The sequence below is a fragment of the Seriola aureovittata genome, chromosome 9 (genome assembly GCF_021018895.1).
Source record: "Seriola aureovittata isolate HTS-2021-v1 ecotype China chromosome 9, ASM2101889v1, whole genome shotgun sequence".
Classification (NCBI taxonomy): domain Eukaryota; kingdom Metazoa; phylum Chordata; class Actinopteri; order Carangiformes; family Carangidae; genus Seriola; species Seriola aureovittata.
The window spans coordinates 710,977-733,959 of record NC_079372.1 but is presented as its reverse complement, the minus strand read 5'-3'; the positions used below and the strand labels follow the sequence as shown (position 1 = coordinate 733,959).

The following is a 22,983-nucleotide window of genomic DNA, read 5'->3' as shown; positions in this document are numbered from 1 at the left end:
GCTGCTTCTTCTCTTCCTCTGTCACAGGGGAGCACCTTCAATTCTCCAAGAGACAGTCACAGTCACACACACACACACACACACACACACACACACACACACACACACACACACACACATACACACACACACACACAAACACACTACGCTTCACATGCCACTGCTGTTTACAACACTGCTTCCTTTCTCGTGGGAACGATGAAAAGCAGCTTATTATACTATGAGAGGCACGGAGGAAGTTCCTGTGGAGTTTGAGGTTTTCATCACTTCTGAAGAATCTGGGAAATGTGGCTGACTACAGTGTTCATACAGAGAATTAATGGCTTTAATGTGACACTCCCAGACTTTTTTTTTTGCATAATAAGATGAAAAATTAATATCCTATAAAGGCACATAGACCAGGAAATCCACCCTTATCTTACATACAATGATAGTACAGATTGGACTTTATTTAGGCCTACGTTTCAACTGACTGACCTCAGGGGGAGGCAAACTTGACCTATTGTTAGTGTATATTATTTAAAAGACACAGTTAAAGTGTCCGTGGTGTAGGAATGAACTTTGTTTTGTTTTTTGTTCTGAGCATTTTCCCACATTAAATATGTTTCCAGTACAAGCTGCTTCACTTCACTTTATATCATTCAAAGACTCTTTTAAGTCAAGTTGTCAAGTTTACCAAGAAATCATCACGTTCATATCTTCATACAGAATGTTTCAGTGTTGAAATACAAGATACAGTGCTTCACTCTGTGTTCTGTATTTCATCTCTATTCAACGGCCATTTCTTTTTCAAGTCATCGTTTTTGGCAAATGGTCCATTGATAACATAGTTTGAAAATTAATTTCCTGTTTAGGTCAGGGGTTGTAATAACAAGAGTGCCCAACGTACAACAGCTCACCAGCAATTACTGATGGCAGTTACAGGAAATGTAGTAAAATAAATACTGGACTATAGATATTTTAAAATGAGGAATGACCCTCTCTTTCAAACGAGACTGTGCCTGTGTTGGAAAATGTTTTTTATCGAGTCACTTTCTCCTTTAGGTTGAAGGCAGCTGCAGAGATTTGCTGACAGAGGAGGAACAGGCAGCCAGCAAAGTGACTTCTCATTCAATTTAGTCTAAATCAGTCTTATAATTTCCTTTTCCCTCAACTAGATGGAGCCATTTCCGACCGACAGTGAAGGACACTTTCTCTCTTTTATCTCCTTTTTCTAAAACATCATCCATGATATTCAAACAATCCTTTGGACCCGAATGATTCCCCCTCAACAAACTCCTTTCTAGTTTATTGAACTTTTTACTACAACACAATGGTTCACACACAATACAGCATAGTCTACAGTCTATATATACAGAAATTTTGCACTGTGATTCTTCACATAATCATGTTGACGCTACAGTACTGGCATACAGAAAAAAATCAAACAAACATTTCTTTAACAAAGTTAGCGTGTACCTGTCTTTTGCATTTTACTATGTCATGGCACACTGTTGTACTTACAAGATTAACAATATATAGCACAGAAATTTTAGATATGTTGAAATCAGACAGTGGAACAGCAGGTGACAATATAGTACACGTTCCCCCTCCTTTAAAATGATTTATTACATTTAAAACATGATGTCAAATAGAGGGTCTGCTTGGACACATACAGTGGGGTCTGACCAGGGTATGGCTGAGGGATTATTTTATTTTGGATGTCATGTGCTAGGCTGGAAATGTTACGTATGTATAAAATGATGTTATTCTTGTAATATTGGAGTCATCATCCCGTTCCCCTGCTAAGCCTCGAAGAACACACACTGACCTGATTGTTCATCTGCGATCACAGAGTTGGAAGTTGATGAGGAAGGTGGTGGTGGTGGCCTGTGGTCGCTGTGATTGTGAATGTGAATGTGAGGCCCTGAGATGTTGTTAATGCCAGAAAGAACATGAGACCGAGCGGTGCTGTCATGAATGAGGACTGAGGATCATACTGAGTTCCTACCTGGGCAAAAGTAGTAATCTAATGTAATCCACTGAACTTTCCACAAAGTATAAAAATGAAAGATTTTGTTACTCAAATAGAAACAGGGCGCAATAAAAATCAAAGCAACCGGATCAGAGACACTTTGAATGGAAGTTAAATGTCTGGTCATAGTCTAAATACGAACTATAAATGGAAATCCAAATCTGTAACATCATATTTAAGTCATTTATTATCTTCGGAGGCACATTTAGCTTGAAAATACTGTTCACCTTGCCTTTTCATTTGACCCAGGTTGTTCTGCGTGTTTTCTTTAGGAGCAACACACCTCTGCTCTAATCTGACCTTTAACCTCAAGGACTCAGTCAAACACATCTGTCTCTTCTTCACCCACCTAAGTCATGCCGCATTCTCTCTATCCTGATTGGCTGGTCAGGTTTTCTAAGAGAAGAATTACATCACGACCGACAACAATCTCTAACCTTCTGTCAAACTGTATGTCCATGCCAGACTGGTGGCTGCTCAGCTGGGGCTCGTTTACATCCAACACTCCCAGATCACCGGACTCGTGATGGACCTCATTACAAAACACTGAATCCAGGCTTAATAAGTTCTGAGATGTTATTAAACGGCTGTTTAAAAATCCAAATTTGGAAAAGGCAGGTGAAGTATATGAAAATTAAGGAACATTTGAATATCAATATAGTATATTTCTGGTTTGACAGTGAACCTGACACTATCTGACCTGCCCTGATGTGGTGAACCCAGACTTTAAATCTACTTACAACTATTGTTGTACTAAAGTTGCAACTTACTCTAAGATGCGGCTTGTATTTAGCATTTGAAAAGGTGATATCTTAGTATACTGTGATCGATGTATAATTAGTAGCTCTAGAGGTAGTAATTACAAATGTATGCACATGACAGCGTGTTAGTTTGATCACGAGAAAGCATCTCTTGTTAAGGCTCGGTAAGAAGACTCAAGGTGTGGGTGCAATGCAGGGAGGGAGCCACATTAAATGGATACGGGCAGCATTACCTGAAGTTACAATGGTGTCATACAGCTGCAACATCACAGTATCAAAGCAATTACAAAAAGGTTTCCTCTACACAGCCCCAGTCTGGACTGAGTGTCCCTCACATTCTGCATCTGATGTCCTCTTCTCTGAAAACAAAAACTACACCCAGACGTGGTTTTTGTCATTTTTCCTGTGATAGAGCCACAGCAACCCAGTGTTGGACTCAAACTTAGATGAATATATAAAATCTAAAGCACTAAGACCAGGGTCAGGATTAAGGGAAGCCAGCTCTGTCTTTCTGTGACATCTGTCAAAGTCGATCAGACGGTTCACTCACAGCATACCAGCTCCTGAGTGGAATCATGACACATGCAAAGATTTGAAAGCTAACCCGCTAAGCAACATGCATGCAGAGTGTGGGTCTTCTGTTACAAGCTGGCGTTACACACTATACTCTTATTTACGACAGAGAAAAAGGTCATGTCTGCCTACAGTATGTCATCCACATGATGCCCTTAAGGATATGTGTGTAGGGGACGGTGGAGCTGTGCATTCCCACAAACAGTTGCTGGTCCAAAACCTCTACCGGAGTATACAGCACTATTATTTACAACATGTATGTACTAAATAACCAGGGATGGAGTCAGCCCCACTCCAGTTCAAACACCTCAATCAGCATCAGTGACATCTTTTCACACGTTCTCATTAGCGGTGCAAATTCTATAATAAAAAAAAAATCTGATTTCATGTATTTCCTTGACTATCTGAACTGGAAGGGACAGGACCCCAAACCTGAGGATGAGAGCGGTCACCATATTGGGGGGTGGGTGGGATGGGGTGGGGGGTGGTGGTGGTTGGGGGGTGGTGCTTCATCTAGTTAGAGGACTACAGGGCTACAGATCTTCGTCGTCATCTTCATCAGTGATGCAGTGGAGGGGAGACAGGCTGCATGCAGATGGGAGGGGAGGGTCCTTGGATCGGTACAGTGTTTGGTCATCTTCTGGAGAAAGACAATGGGAGAAAGTCATCATGAAACAGACATGTTTGTGTTGAATGTGTGATTACTGATTAAATGAACACCATACTGCCCTCTGAATGAAAAAGATGTTACACGGCGATTTTCAGGGATTTTCAGCTCTAATTTTTCTTTAAAAAAAAAAAAAAACATTAATGGAATTGACATCACTGCTGCTGTGTTTTTAAAAACTGCCATCATGTTTTGGACTGATTCTCATACGCCCATGATACCGTACCATTTTTTATGAAAATCATCTTGCGTGGATTAAAATCTGCATAAGATGCTATAGGTGACGCATCACAGCAAACAGTTTTAGTCTTAGTTGTATTATCATTGCACATACAAGAAAAACTTTTCTGATTTCTACAAATCTGAAGAAAAAACAAGAATTAATGAGTTATGTCAATCAAACATCAAATTTAGAAAACAATATTCAAACATGGAGACTGTAAAAAGGATAATGTGATTTTGCAGCTTCAAATGTCAAACTGTCCATGAAAGCAATTTAAAAGAAAAAAAGCAAAAAAAAAAAAAAGAAATGAAACTAGATTACCATACAACAGTTAAAGTTTGACATTTGTGATCTTTGTGAACATGACTGTTAACTGTGATGGACTGATAAGGTCAAACAAGTTGAAAGACAGAATCGCTCAATTCATCACACAATGAATTGAAATGTGTAGTTAATGTGCAAAACCATTTTTACACTTCAAGCAACCGCACTGATGAAGAAGATTTCAACGGGTGTGTGTGTGTGTGTGTGTGTGTGTGTGTGTGTGTGTGTGGTCCGTTACCATGGCATTAACTTGCAGCTGTCTCCTGCTGAATGATGTAGTGCCTGTTTGAATCATCCACCTCGCTGCCACAGTGAACATCACTCCTGTTAATGACACAAACACAACACAACCAAATCTATTATTATTATTCACTGTGTGTAAAACTCCTTCTGGACGCTGGATTTAACATCAGTCCCATGAAGAACAGAAGCCAAACTGACAAGTCAATTGAACACCAGAATTTTCATTTCATTTTTTTCTCTAATATTGTGAAAGCAGGTGAGCTGTTCACTTAGTCTTAAGTTAGATAAAGTGACCAGGAACAAGACGCATCCTTTCTGTTCACTGACTTCCTCACCTGTTGTCATTGATGTCTCTTGTTTCACTGATGCTGTTACCTGTTGGAAACAAAACAACGGTTTGATTTCATTGATTTATAAATGCTATAATTACTAATACTACTTTAGTAATACTAATTACTATTATTCCTGAATGAATGAATTGATACCATAATGTAATAATTGATTGTAGAATGTATTAAAGAACGCACACACTGATATAAAAACAAGGAACCACATACTGTGCACACATGTCAACATTAGTGTGCGTACAGGCACATGTGTCTTCCTTTACTTACCGTTGTCAATGTTGAGTGGGTAGGACTCCAGTGTGTCTCCATTATATCTGCCTGCTCTGTAGCCCAGTGCTGTGGAGACTCTGGGAAACAGAGCGAAAACAGACACACAGTCAAACACCAGCACAGTGTGTGAATGAAGATGACTCGTCACATCCTAATAAAGGCAGATACGCATTAAACACAACTGGTCCATGTGATATATTATGTCTGCTCTCCTTATAGAAAAACGTTTGTGATGACACCAAAACTTTGACCTGACTTTAAACCCACAAACTGCCTGGCTGGAGAAGTTGGAAGAAAGGATTGAAACTCACGTGTTGCTCTGGACAGAGTTGGGGTTGCAGTTGACGCTGGCGGTGCTCGGCTGTGTCATGTTGCCCTGGAAGAGGGCGTTGCTGTAGGTATTGGCATGTTCAGTGGCACGGATGTAAGTGTAGAACGGGTTCGTCGGCGAGCAGACTGGCAGCTGCTTCGGTCTCACTGGCTTGGCTGTCAGGATGATACAATGATGTAAGGTAGGGTTGGACTGTAATGAAACTGCGTCACTGTATAAAAGACAAACATCCTGGAACGTGTTGCATTTCAGGCATTTTCCTCAATGACACAAACAAAAGCATAAATCAAACGATGGAGCTTTCAGTACCTATCTGTGCTGCATGTGGGCGCCGCAGGCCGTTCTTTGCTCTCATGGCATCCTTGATGCGGTCGACCTCCTGCTGATAGCGGCGGCGGTCCATCATAGCGCCCTCCTTGGCGTCCCTCAGTGCAGTCTCCAGGGCCTTAACTCTCTCAGCAGTAGACCGAAGACGTTTCTCCAGCTTTGGAAGCTCACAACGCAGATCTGCATTGTCACGAACCAGCTGGAGCGGTGAGAGGAGAGAGAGAGAGAGAGAGAGAGAGAGAGAGGGGAGTGAAAACTGAGCTATTACTAAAGTACAACCTTTAAAGTTCGAAGTTGCTGAGTTGAATCAAAACACACAAAAGCCACTCAGCCACAGTATTATGATGCAATATAATTTAATCACATCTAGTTTTGTCTTCACCTTCAGCAGCCACAAAGAAAAATACATTTAGTGCGGGGCAAAGAAAAGAACTACGCCATCGACTTCTGTCACAAACACTCTGTGGGTTTTGAACACACTGTAGTTATTTCTCAGTGTTTCACGTATATTTTATGTTTTTTGTGCAAGTAGTTGGCAAATGATGCTGCTGAACTGCTGAACTGCTGAATGTCTTGGAATGAAAACACTGAATGAATTTCACTGTCTCCGGGTCTGTAGATGTGAACAGTTCAAATGTCAGTAAAAGTTACAGTGTCTCTGGTTCTTTTTGTGGTTGTCTCACCTGTTTGTGAACCTTTGTAAGTTGGTCCAGGTTATTCTCAAGAAAGGAAATCTTCTGCTTCTGGGTGCAAGACCCCCCGCTATCATCAGGCTCCATTTCGGAACTCTGCAAAGGAGATGAGAAAATGAAAAAGAGAGCTGTGTGTGGGAAGAGGTTTTCTACCACTCTACTGGCAGAGAGCGACTGTAACACCTGACCCGTTCATAAAGACCAGAGAAGTTCTGAAACTTCTTGCTCTCAAACTCACTTTTGAGTCATTGTGGAACAAAACCTTCCACCTTAATATTATTCACATTAATAATAACCTGACCTTGACCTTCTACATCCCTCTCAACCCACCTACTCAGCTTTTCAACAGCTCAGTGATGGAAGACAAATGAGAAAATTCATTATTAGAGTTATTATTAGAGACATATAATACATACTTTATTCCACTATTCTACATAAAAAGTGAAGTCTTGTGTCACATACATGATATCAAAAAGTCCAGGGAGTAAGAGGGATGGAGGACGTTATTTCTACTGAGGTTGATCAGGGAGTAATAAAGAAAGCTGCTTACTTTTTTAACCCGCGACGTGAGGTCTTGAACGAACAGCTTGCGCAGGTTGTGAAGGGTCTGGAGTTCGCGGGCCTGGAGGACAGACAGATTGGGACGAGGTTAGGAAGACAACTCTGGACACTGTGAAATGAGACAAAGGTTACACAAACAGAAGGAGAGCATACTGAAGAAAGACAAGACAGCAAGGGAAGAGGAAAGAGAGAGACACAGCAGGGGACAAGGTCTCAGAGGAGAAGCAGGCAGATGGATGAAGGTGTATATTTTACTCACGACAGTCTCCTCCAGACCCTTCAAGTCCTGTTTAGTCTGCTCATGACGTTCATGCAGGAATCTGACGGGAAAAGCAACACTGTTGTTTTAATCATGAACTTCAGAGGTAGACTGGACTGTTTCAAGTCACTCCTCCAATATTCTCTCATCTTAGACTCTTATCTGTGTTATCAGAGAACATGTTGCTCCTAACACTTACGACAGCTCCTCCAGGCGCTCGCTCTTGCTGCTGTCCTGACTCTTCAGGCGCTCGAAGTCAGCACGAACCTGAGCCAGCTCCAGCTCCAACTTGGAGTTCCGACTGGAGGAGTGAAGTGATGACACATGTTCAGGAGGAAGAGAAAAAGGGAGGAGTTTAGAGTTTAGTGTTTAGGTTACAGATAACAGGTAAACTTCTGAAAAGATATCTTTAATAATAATGATAATAGTATATAATGATTAATAACAACAAATGATGCCACGTGTGGTATCTTTGTGTAAACACAACGGACTCAGTCAGTTCATCGATGATCCTCTGCTTCTCATTGATCTCATCTCGCAGGCGGGTCAGCTGCTTGTGATGAAGGCCGCGGTGAGACTCTCCCTGCTGACGAACGGCCTTTTGCACATGAAAAGAGCAAACACACAGAATCTCTTAAAAGGTTCTGGCTACCGCAGTAAAGCCGTGACAACTAAGGAAGTAAAACGGGGTGAGGTTATTCTGTGGAACGACAGATGTTGAGAAAGAAAGAGATGAGAAAGAGATGTAAGAGAGATATAAGGTGTGAAGAGAGTCTGGGCCTGACAGAATCTCAAGTAAAATATTCTTACCTTCACATTTCCATCTTCAGTCTCACCCTTCTCTGCATCCTTCTCCTCAAGCAGGGAGTTATCTGGAACAAGGATAAGAGAAAGAAAGCAATCAAAGTTACAATGTAAAAACAGCTTGAGGCAAAATTCCCAAGAAATCTATAAAAGGTTACAGTACTGTCTTTTTGTACTCGCATATTAATTCTGTAACTGTGTTCGTATTTTTTGCAGCAGTATTTCTGTGTGTGTTTTACCCTGGTCCTGCAGCTTGGCGAGCTCTTCGCTCAGGGAGTCGTGGCTCTCCTCCAGCAGCCTCTTCTTCTGCTCCACGCTCTGCATGTACTCCGTCAGAGAGCGGATCTTAGCCTCATGCTGTACAAACACAAACACCCACATAAAATATCATCCATGTTCACCTTTTTCCCCTTTATTTCTCATTCATCCCTGCTCACCTAATCATCCATCCATGACCTATGTCTATAAGTTAAAAAAGAACTACCCTCTCGTGAACATCTGGCCCTTTAGTCAAATCACAAGTGACATGCCATAATCTTAGAATTCACTTCAGACTTTACTTCACACATAAAGAAGGTTTTTATCACTTCAGAAATATCGCCATCTTTATAGATTGTTCCTGATCTATAAAGACGCTGAACAATTTCTTCATGCTTTTATTTCAAATAGATTATTGAAATGCTCTTTTTACTGCTCCTCTGAAGCAGGCAATATAAGCACACACTGCAGACTCTGTGGTTTTATTATCCTTCACCAGCTCTCAGGTCCTCAGGCTTTTAGATACACACAGTTCTACACACAAGGAAATATGCTGTGCAGCTTTTTTTTTAAAACTGTGATCCAGAACTATGGAAAACCTGCCAACAGCTGTAAGAGATGCTCTGTGAACATTTTTAAATGACAACTGAAAACTTATTTCTTTAACTTGGCTTTTAATTAATTCCCTCATACTTACATACAACTATTCTTACTGGTTCATGTTTTTAATTTACATTTTATCATCTGCTATCTTTCTATTGTCTATTTTTATTGCGCTTCAATCCGCCCTTTATTGTACTATTGGATTTTTTTAAACATTTTTTTATTTTTATTGTAAAGCACTTTGAGCTACATCTCTTTTATAAAAAGTGCTCTATAAATAAAGTTTATTATCGTTATTATTATTATTATGTTTCTCTCTTCCTGCCCCTCTGTCCTCACCTGAGAGATGAGGAGCTGGCAGGAGGAGAGCTCCCTTCCAGTCTCCTCCATCTTGCGGTGACACTCCAGCTGCATGTTCTCCAGCTGGCGGCAGCGCTTCACCATGCTCTTCACCTCTGACTTGATCTTGCTGATGTAGAGTCGAGCCACAGTGAACTCCTCCTCGATGGCACCGCTGATCTCCACCGGCTGCAGATTGGAGGAAAAATGAAGGTTTCCCCACAGTCATGCGTGACACAGCAGGACTCACAGGAAACACATGACGAACACACACTCTTGTGTGTTTTATAATGTACCTATATGTAAATGTTGCCCTCTAATTCCACTTACCAGCTTGATCTCCCCGTTGCCCACGATGGTGCTGAACTCGCTGAGGTCCCTCATCAGACCGTTGAGGACGTCAGCGATACGTTTCCTCTGCTGACCGCTCACTTCCTGCATACGGGACAGCTCCGCCTCCAGCTCCATCAGGCTGGCCTGTTACACAGAAACAGACATTAGTGAAGATAAGACCACAATGTTTAATATAGATCCGGATCTCACAAGACGCTCACTTACTCATGAGCCCTGATTTATGGCCATTTAAAATAATCAAGCTGCTAGCACCACCTAGAGGCAAAATAACATCTTTGCATATTGCAGGATCAGAGTAGATGCATCCGACAACTAAATTTGATTGCAGCTATTAATATAATGTCAAGAATTATGGGAGATCATATTAGGACACACCTAAAACAAAATACAGTATTACTTAGCAAAAATGAAATTCATATTTATGTGCCACATTTGGTAAAAAACCAGAAAAGACAGAATCCAACTAAAAAACACGATGAGACTAAAAACTGCCTGGACAGAGGCCGTGAGCTGAGACTGATGTAAAAAGGTGTGTCTAGTGGTTTTTCTCCAGTATCTGATTTACATGTAATTCCTGGTGCTGGTCTCCATGGTGATACTTCTGTCCCACCTCCTCTCTCTGATTTTATCTCATTCTGTCAATTTCACATTCACAGCATTCCTCCTCAGATGTACCATTTTCTGGGCCAGCTGGTCGGCCAGCAGCTGGTTCTGCAGGCCTTTCTCCTCCACCTCCAGGCTCTTCTGGTCATAGTTGATGGCCAGCTCCTCCAGAGCCTGCAGCACCTCCTTCACCTCCGCCTTGGCGCAGTCGCTCTCCACCTGCAGCCTGCCCAGTTCAGCCTGGACCTTGTCCCCATCCCCACGGGACGAGGCCAGGAGCTGGAGGGAGGGAAATGTGGTGTGTTGACTTCACTTTGAAAATGTTCTTATTTTCATGAACTGAATGTTTGAGTTCTCACAAGACAGTGCAAGTGTGTGTGTTTGTGTGACTTTGTGTATGTGTGTAGTTTGCATTTACCCACCTCATCCTGATCTAGCATCTGCTGCTTCAGTTTCTCCACCAACTGGCACTGCAGGTTGATCTCATCATCCTGTATAAATCATACACATTCTCATATAAATTTGATTATAAAACTTGAATTTAAAAGAACTATAATAATTAATAACATCTGCACTTACACCATTCAATAGAGATGGAATTACAGTCGAGCTCATTTAGAAAATTGAGACCTGAGTTGTGTTGAATTGGTAATAATGATCATGTTTGTGTGTTTGAACCTTGTCGTCCAGCTGCTTGTACAGCTTGCGGATCTCCTCCTCGTACTTCTGACGCTCCTCCTCAGAAATGCGGACCACAATGGAGGAGGTGTCATTGTCCAAAATGGGGCGCTCCTCCACTGACTCAAACCGGGTCACCATGTCCGACGTAGTCCGCTCCGTCTCAGGGACATCTTCTCCTGAAGTCATGTATGAAGGGACGAACAGGACATAGAAACAGGACATGAGAACCATGCTATTTGGTTTACAGTCTCTGCCACGCTGCTGAAAACAAAGCTTCTCCTGGAAGTCAGTCAGTCAGAAAACGCTCGGTGCAACTCACCATTTCTCCAGCGGTTGAGCTCGGCCTCCAGCTTCTGGATGGTGTCCTTCAGGGTCTTGTTCTTCTCCTTCTCCTTCTCGAACTTCCTCTTCCACTGCTCTGCCGTCAGCTCCAGGTTGACGGAAGCGGTGTTCCTGATGGTCTTAGCACTATGTCAGAGGAAGACGAAGACAGAGAGACAAAGAGGGACAATGTGAAACTATTTTTAAGTGATTAAGACAAAGACTGACGCTGTTTCAGTAACAGTTCTACTGGATCATTTGCCTAAAACCAGTTTTATGTTGGTGATATATTCCAAGGTCACCTGACGTTTGAGTGTGAGAGGTCTCTTTAAAAACTCTTCACTGTGTTCCTGCTCATGTGTAAATCTGCTTGTACAGTCATCACTGAACGTGACATAACGAAGGGCGCAGTGTAAATGAATCTGCCTCGTCTGGATTTTATTAGGCCACACCCAATCTAGGTCAGCATCCTGCTCTGAGGGAAAAGTATCATCAGTGTGTAAAAGTAAAAAATAAAAAGTTAAAAGCACATTTTCTTTTCAAACATGCTTTGACTTTTATCCACAGATGTATCTACCGTTGGCCGAACATGAGAGTGGACTTGGTCTCTGCGTCGTTGTAGCTGGAGGGAGAGCAGCAGATGAACATGGTGGTGCGACAGTTCCCACCCAGGGAGTCCTGCAGGATGCGGGTCATTTTGCTGTCACGATACGGCACGTGGGTTTTCTGTCGGAGAGAAGGGGAGCGAGGAAGAAGGGTGGAGAGGAAGAAGGAACAGAAAGAAGGGAGACGAGATCAAGATCGAGAAACAATTTGGAACTGAAGAGAAGAGAAAGAAATGTTTGAAGTGTGTTTTGTTTGCCTCCTGATTTTGTGCTTCTGCGGAGATTCATCAGCAGATTATATTTAGCAAAAATGAGCACTTTCCTATTCCTCTCGATTTCTCCATTTTGGATTCTTACAAACCCCACAACTGCTGTCAAAAGAGGCAGATTGATTGTGCTGCATCCAACTAATCTTATAATTGGAAGTGGCTGTTTTTTGCTGTTGAGTTGGCGGAGAGGAAAGAAGGGTGTGGGCATTTCTTTAACAAGCCAACAGGAGGGACAAAGCTACAGGACATGAGCGTTAGAAATGAGACAGCAGCTATTTGCTACATTATCTGGACTAGTTGTAGAAATGGGAATTAAACCTGTTTCAGTTTATTTAAAATCCCCAGATTCTACACATGAATCAAGCTTCAGTTGTTGGAAAGGTAAAATATATTTCACTTAACCTAAAAATGAAGAACTATATCAAGCACAATTTTTACTCTATTGTGTAGTAAAAAGGAGGGCAGCTGGGTGGAAATGTCTCACCGTGCCCTCAGCCAAGGCAGAGATGACATTTCCCAGAGCAGAGAGAGACTTGTTGATGTTTTTCGCCTCGTCCAGAACGGCTCCTGCAGCTCCTGTCTTACTGACCTGTATAAGGATGAAGACAGAGACAGTGAAGTCAAACATGATGCAAGAGCTGAAGAAAGACATAGAAAACACAGATGAAGTCAATTGTCAATAAAAATAGTCAATAAAAATAAAAATAATCCAGTTAATTGATTTGAGGCAGGGGAATCACAGGCTGGGAGCGTCTCCCACCTTCTCGCTGCCGGCCAGATCCACCAGGTAAAGCTTTCCACACAGCTTCTGCTCCGTCTCCACGTGCTCCTGCTTGATGTTGATCAGGAAGATGCTGTGGCTGCGAGAGCTGTGCTCGTTCATGTCTGTGCAAAGACACAACCAGAAGCAAACGGCTCAGAACTTTACATACAAACTTCTGGTGTTAAAAACGTTTTTTTCGAGGGATAAAGAATTCGCAAATGAGATCTGATCAAACTTTAGCTTTTCAGAAACAATGCCATGAACGTTTTCTTTTATTTCTTTTTCCTCCAAATGTTGCCTATGTACCAGGAAAAAAACATTATTGTCACAATAGAATCAGAATGAAAGAGAGACGGCAACTAACCGTCTGTAATCAAAATGATTTTAACTCAAAAATAATGACGTATTGACATCTTTGTTTCACAAAACATAAAGACTTTCTCCTATTCAGTATCAGCAGGTTTTCAGATTTTCACTCTGAAAATACTAGATTAATTTGAGGTCATTTATGTGTGGATTTAAAGAGAAGTATGAAATGTTCAATGTCCGCAGCAGACCGACGTCACTTTTTCACAGTGCAGATAAAAAATAGCTCTGATCATCATTGGACTCCTCACAGACAGAAAGTTCAGGTTTCTCTGCAGATGATATCTGAGGGCAGCAGCTTAGTGTCTGCAGAGTGTTGCGCCACTAGTCTGCTATCAGCACACTGTTCTGCAGCAGTGAGTCAGCAAGCATCAGTAGGAAACAGGAACACAGCTTTCAGCAAATCTCATCTGCTGCTGTCGACATTCAGTCCATTTTCAAGGCTGGATTGTTGCATAATTTGATTGTTATCACATTATTACCATTAAAAAGCTTAAGATTACTTCTGCTCTACAGAGAGGACTTTCTTTAAATATGGATGATTATTACACTTCTTTAAAAGAGATAACATTTATCTAATTTGTCCCCAAGAAGAAATTTGTTTGGGCATCCAATTAATAAGCAACATGTCCATCATCTCTCCCACAAAACACAAGCCCACACAATCCTCTGGTTCATAATATACACACATGGCTGTTATACAACCCCATTACAATCACACTGTTTACTTGGACTCGTAACAAACAAGCAGAGTTTTATTTTGAAAGTGAGTTTCACTCTGACCTGTGATTCGTCTCACTGGCTCATTACCTGCATGCTGAGACCATAATATGCAGATAAACCACAGTGATGAAGGTAAAGGTGATTAGGACTTGCACTGAGAAGCAGGAAATAGTAATTACTTTATGATTGAATAGGAGCTGGTGAATGGCAACTGTAAAATAAAATATCACATCATAGATCTAAACTTGGACAAACAGCTTTCTGCATAAAGGGCTGTGAACTCTGGAACACATCACCAACTGAATTCAAATGAACTCCAGACATAGATTCATTTACAACAAGGGTTCAGTGTTAAAACAAACCAGAGCTGTATTCATTTCTAGTTAATTGTATCTTTTGTTAATTACCTTTGTTTGAGTATTTGTAGCTTGTGTTGTTTTCTCTCTTTTCAGACTTTTACTAATTGTAGGATATTATCAATTGTGTTGTTTTTGCTATTGACTGTTTTAATGACATTATACATGTAAAAGCCCAACTAGGGACAGCAGTGGAGAATTAAAGAGCTATAAACTCTCCGAGAAACAGATTATTATCATGCCTTGTTTTGTCTCTATCAACTAAGCTAAACTAAACTAAACGAACTCGATGATGGGATATATTGGTTTCTGTGGTGTTTGCGGTTCATAAAAATAAGAAATTAAACAAGTTTGAGTTTCTATCATCAAAGCAGATTTTGTGTTGCAGAGGCCTACAATATTCAAAAAGACAAAAAAGAACCTCCCGTAAGATCCATCTGAGCAACAAGGCAGTATATTCATTGATTAGTGTTGATTAGTGTGAACTCAACTGCACACAAATCAGATGAGCTTTGAGATTCTCAACAGAAACACCGGGACTGTTTCAACCCGCTCAGTGAATGCTTTATGTGCCTCAGTGATCTCTGTGTGGGTTTGTTCTCACGCCACATTTTCTGTGACATTTTCAAGACATTATAAATCATCTGTGCTGCAGGACCAGCTGTGTGTACATTGCTAAAGTGTTGTCTAAAATAGAGATACATTGAATGACTTACATTATGTTTCATTGCTAATGAATTAGAGTAAGAACTGTTAACTAAGTACATGGTTATCTCATTGAAATTTAATGCAAACAAAGTTAATTTAGAGAAAGTTCCTAAATGAAAACGAGTATATTTCCACATGTAAAACACAAACCATCGTCACAGTTCTTTAAAAATTCTTATTTGCTTAAAAATGGATTTCACTGAGTAGTGTCATAAGCGGGTTAACTGGTAATTAGGTCACATGTTCTTTAGCTGCTGCTGTGCATTATAATGACGTTTTGCTTAATGCAGCTAAAGCATCACTCTGACCTGTAAACCTGCAGCACTGGAGCCATTAGTCTGATATTATTACTGAGTCGGCAGCTCGGAGGCCAGAACACAGAGCAGGAAGCTCTTATTTTTATAAAATCAATTACTGAATACTGCTCTGTCACACACCGGCTTATTAGCCTGAGATAATGGCTGTGGGCAGAAACGTTGTTATGCTTTGTTATTTTCTCCAATTCCGAAATAACTGTCCATCACTGCCAGTCACATGACGGTGAACTCCATCTGACAGGATCTCATTTATTTTCTTGACAATGACTGAAGCTTGAAAATTATATCACACTGTAACACGAAGATTACATAATAAGACACAATAACGGGCTACATGAACTCAGCTGCCAGTTCTCCCGTCAGTACCGAGCTGGGAGTGCTACCGCCACCAACAAACCAACACTGGATCTCCTGCTTTACTCTTCCTTTATTCAGCTCAAAGGTTTCACTGTAGATATTCGTCTATTGGGTTGTTTTGTTTTAAATACAGAGCCGAGCAATTTTAGCATAAAGCTACAACATAACCAAATGTGAAAAAAGTGAAGGTGTCTATACTTTTTGCGATGCACTGTATACCGTGTTAAAACAATCAGATTTCTTTCATGAATTGTAATGTTCATGTACTGATGTACATTACATTCTGTGATGCAAAATCAATAGTTGAAGATAAAGACTCACTGGTCACAGCAACATGACGGTTGGCTTTGCCCTCGTCAATCACATCCATAACCTCATCAGGGCTGGAGACGAAACGCTCAGTGCAGCCCTGAGACAGAATAGGAGACAGATGTCATATCAAGGATGTGATGCAGCCTGTAGACAGACTTTCACCTTAAGCACTACTTTCCACAAACCTTGACATATGGCACCCTATTCTTATCTTCATGCACAGACAGGTTGGTCTTTGTCACTAAAAGTAGAGAAAAATGAGACTGATGAGTATTTTAAGTATTAGGAAGCATCGGAATAGAGTATGAAAAAAATTGTTGGTGGTGATTCATGAAGAGTTTATCAGCACTAACCATCCAGCAGGTCACGGATTTTGTCCATATAGATTTCAAAGTAGGAAACCTGTTGGGGAAGAAAGAAAATGACGGAGCCAAAATAAAATAACATTCAAATGTTGTATAGCATTGACAGGAGATGCAAGTTAAATTATTCTTTGACTGGTCTGAGACTAAACTACATATCTGCAGAAACGTGATCACAATAGAAAAATGTGATAAAAAACTTTTTTAAAAGGCAATGTTCAAACACAAACCAACACAGCTGAACATAAGAAATAAGAAACAGACATTTACTCATCAAATACCTTTATGTGGAATTCAAGGTTTTCATCCATAGCAAAGATGTGGTTGAAAATGTCCTCAGCAATGCGTGGAATAATACCCATCTGGTGAGGGTCGTGGAGCTTCCCCTGCAGCAGGAAGTCACACATAAACGTATCAGTAGGTGTGAACGGGGACTTCACGCAATAATGACATTAAATTCTCATCACAGGTTTATTCAATCACAGGTTTGGGAGAATAAAGAGAAAATTCTACCCTGTCCAAACATCTAATCAACAAACTATAGTCTCATTAAAAGACAGAAACCCAGTGTTGGAGGAGGAGCTAATGGGTCAGTTGTGGCAACATTCAAATCAAATTTTACACAGGTTCTGCGTGTTGCTTCAGTTACATGTTTGCAGTACACGATAAAATCAAGGTTCATTTGAAGAAAGTGTTTATTGCTTTGCACACTGCACCTCCATGGTGTGAGTCTTCCCGGAGGAGGTTTGTCCATATGCGAAGATAGTGCCATTGTAGCCATACAGCACATCTGAGTCAGAGAAGAACAACAGTGAAAGCACAGCACATGCATTTTAAGATAACTTGAAGTATTTTGAACGCAGCTATCCGTCCGTACCCTTGACGATCTGCTTGGCGCAGGTGTTGTACACCTGCTCCTGGGTGGTGTTGGTTGGAAACACTCGGTCAAAGACATAGGACCTCCCCTGTGAACACCATGAACACAAACCAACAGATTAACAAAAGGGACATAAGAGAGAATACAGTTGTTTATCACCAAATTGTTTTCCAATTTTCAGTTTTCAAATAATAATTTTTAAAAAGTATAGCATTTTCTTTTATGTTTTATTTCTTGCAAAATAATGAAAATTCATTAAAAATGTCCTACAACTTACTACTGTGAAGAAATATTATCTGACACACAATCTGTAAAAATCTTTTTTTTGAAATAATTTATTCTCCAACAGCAAGTGGTGTGTAGCTTTGAGAAATGATGTCATCCCTGTGAGGCCGTCAGTGGCTCGAAACTGACTGACTCATCCTCACGTACCTGACCAGAAAAATACCAAGAATAAGATATACACTCATCTGAAACCTTTAAATCTCACCACTCTTAGGAAAACACATATTTATGCTGTGTATTTATGTAAGGCAACATGTTGCTGTTGTTGTGTGAAAACATAAAAAACAATCTTCCTTTTCAATCCTCATCCACTCTTTGGAAAAATGTTACAACCACATTGAAGTTAAAAACAAGCCGTTTTTTTGAGTTAAATGGCTTTCAGATGACACACAACACAAACTGATATTAGGTATGCTGTTATTTATAATTCATTGCTGATTAAAACTGCTGAATGAAATCACCCAAGATTTAAAAACATGAGAGACAGCCTTGATTTTAACTATTGATGACACTTTAATTAAGCCAAAGAGCCACAGAGGAGCATGTAACTCACCTCAGGTTAAAACATAAAAATGCTTTAGTATTACTACCAGTTTTATGGATGGTTTGTTCAACGCTGGTTTATCTCCCTGACAGTAAGTGCACAACAAAGAGGATGAGATCAGCAGAGAGGGAGAAAGCCAGTTCTCCCAGTTAGTCAGAGCCATATTTCATCCAGGACCTGGCAACATCGCACAATGGATCAATGTCGTTAGAAAAATGCTCTTTCTCCTTTGCTAGCTTATTACCTAACAAACTCACAGAGACCAAAGTCATATGAAAGACAATACAGACCTTTCATTAGTAGCCATGTATCCAGTATGTAGCTATTATTACCAGCTCTCTGCTGTGCCCCCAGGTGTAGGTGCACTAGCATCTGTAACAGTGGGTTTTCTCATAGACCATTAACATACATCAATATTTACTTCTGAGCAATTATTTTCTTAGTATTCAACAATCACTGCAGCCATGAGGCTCGGATAGGGAACCAAGACTCATTGGAAATGTTTTTACTGAGTAATAAAATAATCATTTTAACAATTTGGGAAATACCCTCAATCACTTTCTCACTAAGAGTTGTAAAGAGTTGCTGCTACAGCCAAGACATGGTTAGCTTAGCTTAGTTCAGTTTAGCACAAAGTCAGGAAACACCAGAAACAAAGGCAGCCTATCAGCACCTCTAATCCCATTTGTTTGATCAGTAGAAAAGCTGAAGTTGCTCCAGCAACACTTCAGTCACGACGAGGATTTTGAACCTTTAGACAGAGCCAGGCTAGCTGTTTCCCTTTGTTTCCAGTCTTTGTGCTAAGCTAAGCTAAACTAACCGCATCCCGGCTGTGGCTTTGTATTTACTGAACAGATGTGAGTGGTATTGATCTTTTCATTTAACTCTCGAAAAAAAAAGCAAATGAGAGTAAGTCCCAACATGATCCTTTAAAATGACAGCATGCTGAAATATACAATCCAGCAGAGTAGTGGATTTACAATTCATTTAGAATATGAGCAACAAACTCCTGCCACTGTTTACTGAACTGAAATGACTACAAAGCTCAGTAGAAAGGGCGTAAAGACTATATATTTAATTAGTACTAATACTGTAAACATGTAAACATTATGCTCTTGAATCTTGAGTGTGTGTATTTTCAAGAAACTCCTTTGAAGTACTGTTGAATTTTTTTTTTGTCTTTTTTTTTTCTCATTTGTTTTCTCATCATAGTCTTGAATGTGTTTTGTTTATTTCAAAATGTGTCGCCCGATTAGCTGAGTGTGACGCAGCCCTGACAATCCTCGCTGCAGAAACAAGGCCATTAAACCCTGAATGTCACCGTCCCATCTGACACAGAGACCACAATGCAACACAATCATGCAAGCTGCCAGAACATGAGCCGTATTAAATATCATTAACAAATTGACTCATCTGCAGACCCACCCCCATGACGGAGTGATTTAACAGAGAGAGAGACATTCAGTCCCGGGGCGAGGGAGGGCAAGACGGAGGAGGTGAAGAAAGAGACATAAAAATGGAGATGGATGAGCAAAAGAGAAATGTTAGGTTGAGAGTCAAAGAGACAGAGACAAAAGAGAGGGAGGGAAACGAGAGACCGAGGAAAAATTGAGACAGAGAAACAGACAGACAGATGGCGACAGAGAAAAGAGAAAGCAGGTCAGTAAGTGATGTATGATGATTATCGATTCTCTCTTTAGGCAATTAGAGGAATCAGTTTCTGACTCTATTGTCCAGCGTCATGCTGAGAGGAGAGAGGAAGGTCAGGTTGGGATGTTTCCATTATCGCTGGAGGAACTTTCAACATTATCTGTCAACATTTCTCAGCCAGAGGAGAAGCAGAGCTAACTACTCCTCTGCGTGGTCGTCATGTGCTCTGGTTGTGTTTCCTCTCATCCTCTGCAGACATGAGCTCCTGGCCCAAGAATCAAACTCTAACTCCGAAGAGGGACAACCAGCAACATATATAAGCAAAACGCAATTAAATCAGTAGCTGTTCTCATTTCGTACAGGCTGACATGCAGACATCTTTTAAAGTCATTGATCTACAAGCCTGTAGAATTTATTTGACCAACAAGAGATGGGATCAAGTGACTATCCTCATTTACATCTGCACAGCACAATCTCCACTTATCAAACCTTTTGTCTATAGATGAAACAAGTGACAATAATAAGCAGTGGGATTATTTTGGTCCGTTTCCAATAACGAGATTTTTCTAGTGTGTCTATTTCATTCAAGTACACTGAATAAGACAGATCCAAATAAAGAACAATGGCATGTGATTCCAGAAAATTATTGGAAAAAAAATGATTGTATTAGAAACTAACACTAAAATAAGTCCACAGTGGGAAGTGTGAATAACGTGTTAATATTGTAATGAGATGGAGATATTCTGCGGTGTTGGATACATTTTGATTATCATGACATGAATGTCTTCTTTCTTAGTTCAGACTAAGTGAAACGCAGCTTTCACAACACATAAGAGGCAGCAGCTTCAGCAGCGTTAGGCCGACACATTTAGAATTTAAAGACACTGAATTATGCACCTACATGTGCATGTAAGTGGATCTTGCCTCGCAAACATAAACTAATCCTCAGAGTGAAGGGAACATGCAGCATCATCATATTTGGATCCGCCTCCAAACTTCAACATCCACAACAAAAATCATCACCAGACATCTGCGGCGTGGACTGTCAACATCTGCCGGGTAATACACCCACTCCAGAGCACAAGTTTGTAACCCTCATTAAGGAGAGGTTAATTAGAGGCTAATTAACTTTAACACTCAGAATGAATGAATGGGCCCATCAATGTGAGCCTGGAAAACACTTCAGTAACAGTCATTTTGATGTACCTATGTAGGTTGTTTTAGAGTGTGCTAATAATCAGGAGCATGACTGTGTGATTTGGGCCCACAGTAAAACACCACATACAGTTTACAGTGTGCGATGTTAGTGAGCTGCAGCCTGTAAGCCTGTTGTTAGGCAGGATGTGGCTCAGTCAGCTGATAAAGGTGCATCTCAACAACATCAGGCTCCATGTTTTTTTGCTTTGTCATCTTCTGTTAAAAACTGTTTTTTTTTTTTGTTTTTTTTGAGGGGTGGGGGTGTTATTAACATGTACTGCACCGATTATTATCCACAACCCAAACAGATGTGTCCAGCAGCTGATGGTTTATTGATGAGGGCCCTGTGTGCACAACAAAGCGCCTCCTGTACTCACCCCGACGGCGACAGTGTCATCTCCTTGGAATTTGGGGAGAAACTGGTCCCCGCGTAAAATCTCCGACTGATTGAGAGGGCGAAAGCGACACAGCACTTTTATGTTGCACTCCGCTGGGACATCGGCCATTGCGCAGATTCAGTGAGGAGGAAAGATGCTGCTTTCTGCTGGTCGGAGATGCTGCTGGGGCTGGAGGCGGACGGACTGAGAGGGGCCTGATCTGACCGTCAAAATAAAGGACGAGGGACGCGCAGACTTCGACCTTCTTCGTCGAGAGGACTCTGATGTCGGCGGGAGGCTGGACGGTTTTATCCTGACTGACTGATGGGGGCTTTATTTATGCGCAGCTGGTCGGCGTTTCCGTGTCGCAGTGAGGCGGGCAGGCTAAATTAGATGTCAAGCGCAAAACGATGCTCTACCTACATCATTAAAACAAGAGACTCTGGTGTTGCTCGTTTTCCTCTGTGCTTTATTAGACGCAGTTTTTCTTTCTCTCTCTCTCTCTCTCTCTCTCTCTCTCTCGCGTTTTTCCGTTTCTTTTTCGGGTGCGGCGCTGGATGTGCGTCTGGCCGGTTGAAGGTGAGATGCTGCTGGAAGGGCAGTGAGGTAAAGCTGCTGATGATCGGCCTTCTTGGGTCGCCACAGCGCTCTCTATCGGCGGGTCGAGAAAGGGCGTGGTCTGCATCCGCCTCTTTAAAGTGGTACCCACAGCCTCAGCATCATCAGCTCAGAATCCTCACGCGCGGGCGGAAACCAGAGCTCCTTAGTGCTGCGTCACATCCGAGCAGAGATGAAGAAGTTCATTACAGCTCCTGTAGAGCGGCCTGCTGATTCAGTGACTAATCATCGCAGCCATTCTTTGGCCCCTCTCCGCTGCCTGACTGTATTTCTTGGAAGGTACAAGAAGCCATTATGGGAAGGCAGTGAGGACTATTGATTAAAAGATGAGTTCAGGCCTCACCTTTAAGGAGCTTTACAGTGTCTGATGAGGTAGGGATGATGCAGCACAAAGTCACACTGAAAACTGAAAACACATTACCATGCCCGTTAAAAAAAATCTCATCCTTGTTTACAATCCAGAAAGCACATAAACATGAAGGCTGCACAATAGTGAAAATGAGAAAACAAAGAAAATAATATGGATAATTATCTACATGAAACCTGATAAGAAGTGTGAAAACATAACATCCTGCAGTGAGGTCAACCACTGGGATCCTGAAGGTCAATAACTCTGTACTAATAATAAATACCTTAAACGCTGCTGCAGTTGCCCCTGGATTTTAGCGTTGGCAGGGTAACACAAGTCGAGACCGGAAACCTGAACGTCTAATACACCTGCTCACAGGTCAGAAATGACTAA

At 41.2% G+C, this 22,983-nt stretch overlaps 1 protein-coding gene across 2 annotated transcripts; it reads right to left on the bottom strand.

Moving 5' to 3' along the window:
- Window positions 1–1,271: 1,271 nt before the first annotated feature.
- Window positions 1,272–22,941, bottom strand: kif5aa (kinesin family member 5A, a). 2 transcript variants are annotated; one of them, XM_056385548.1, is made up of 29 exons: window positions 21,624–22,941; window positions 17,571–17,658; window positions 17,410–17,483; window positions 16,975–17,079; window positions 16,685–16,733; window positions 16,517–16,572; window positions 16,341–16,428; window positions 13,190–13,314; window positions 12,914–13,018; window positions 12,133–12,281; window positions 11,554–11,702; window positions 11,232–11,410; window positions 10,976–11,044; window positions 10,626–10,832; window positions 9,927–10,073; window positions 9,597–9,785; window positions 8,636–8,753; window positions 8,403–8,464; window positions 8,084–8,190; window positions 7,792–7,893; window positions 7,593–7,653; window positions 7,323–7,394; window positions 6,764–6,868; window positions 6,063–6,279; window positions 5,734–5,908; window positions 5,420–5,499; window positions 5,141–5,180; window positions 4,801–4,886; window positions 1,272–3,985 (listed from the first exon to the last, which is right to left on the bottom strand). In XM_056385548.1, exons 1-28 carry the CDS (start codon window positions 21,750–21,752, stop codon window positions 4,808–4,810), a joined length of 3,126 nt encoding a protein of 1,041 aa, XP_056241523.1. In that variant the 5' UTR covers window positions 21,753–22,941; the 3' UTR covers window positions 1,272–3,985; window positions 4,801–4,807. The 2 variants fall into 2 exon arrangements, with proteins under 2 accessions (XP_056241523.1, XP_056241522.1); XM_056385547.1 differs by having other exon boundaries at window positions 1,272–3,988; window positions 21,624–22,940.
- Window positions 22,942–22,983: the final 42 nt, after the last annotated feature.

What these genes read in the sequence shown, in the direction of transcription:
- kif5aa (XM_056385548.1), bottom strand. Translation starts at nt 21,752, where the DNA reads ATGGCCGATGTCCCAGCGGAGTGCAACATAAAAGTGCTGTGTCGCTTT. An exon ending in ATGACACTGTCGCCGTCGGG is followed by an intron (nt 17,659 to 21,623) that starts GTGAGTACAGGA and finishes TGGTGTTCACAG; the next exon opens with GGGAGGTCCTATGTCTTTGA. An exon ending in CGCCAAGCAGATCGTCAAGG is followed by an intron (nt 17,484 to 17,570) that starts GTACGGACGGAT and finishes TCTCTGACTCAG; the next exon opens with ATGTGCTGTATGGCTACAAT.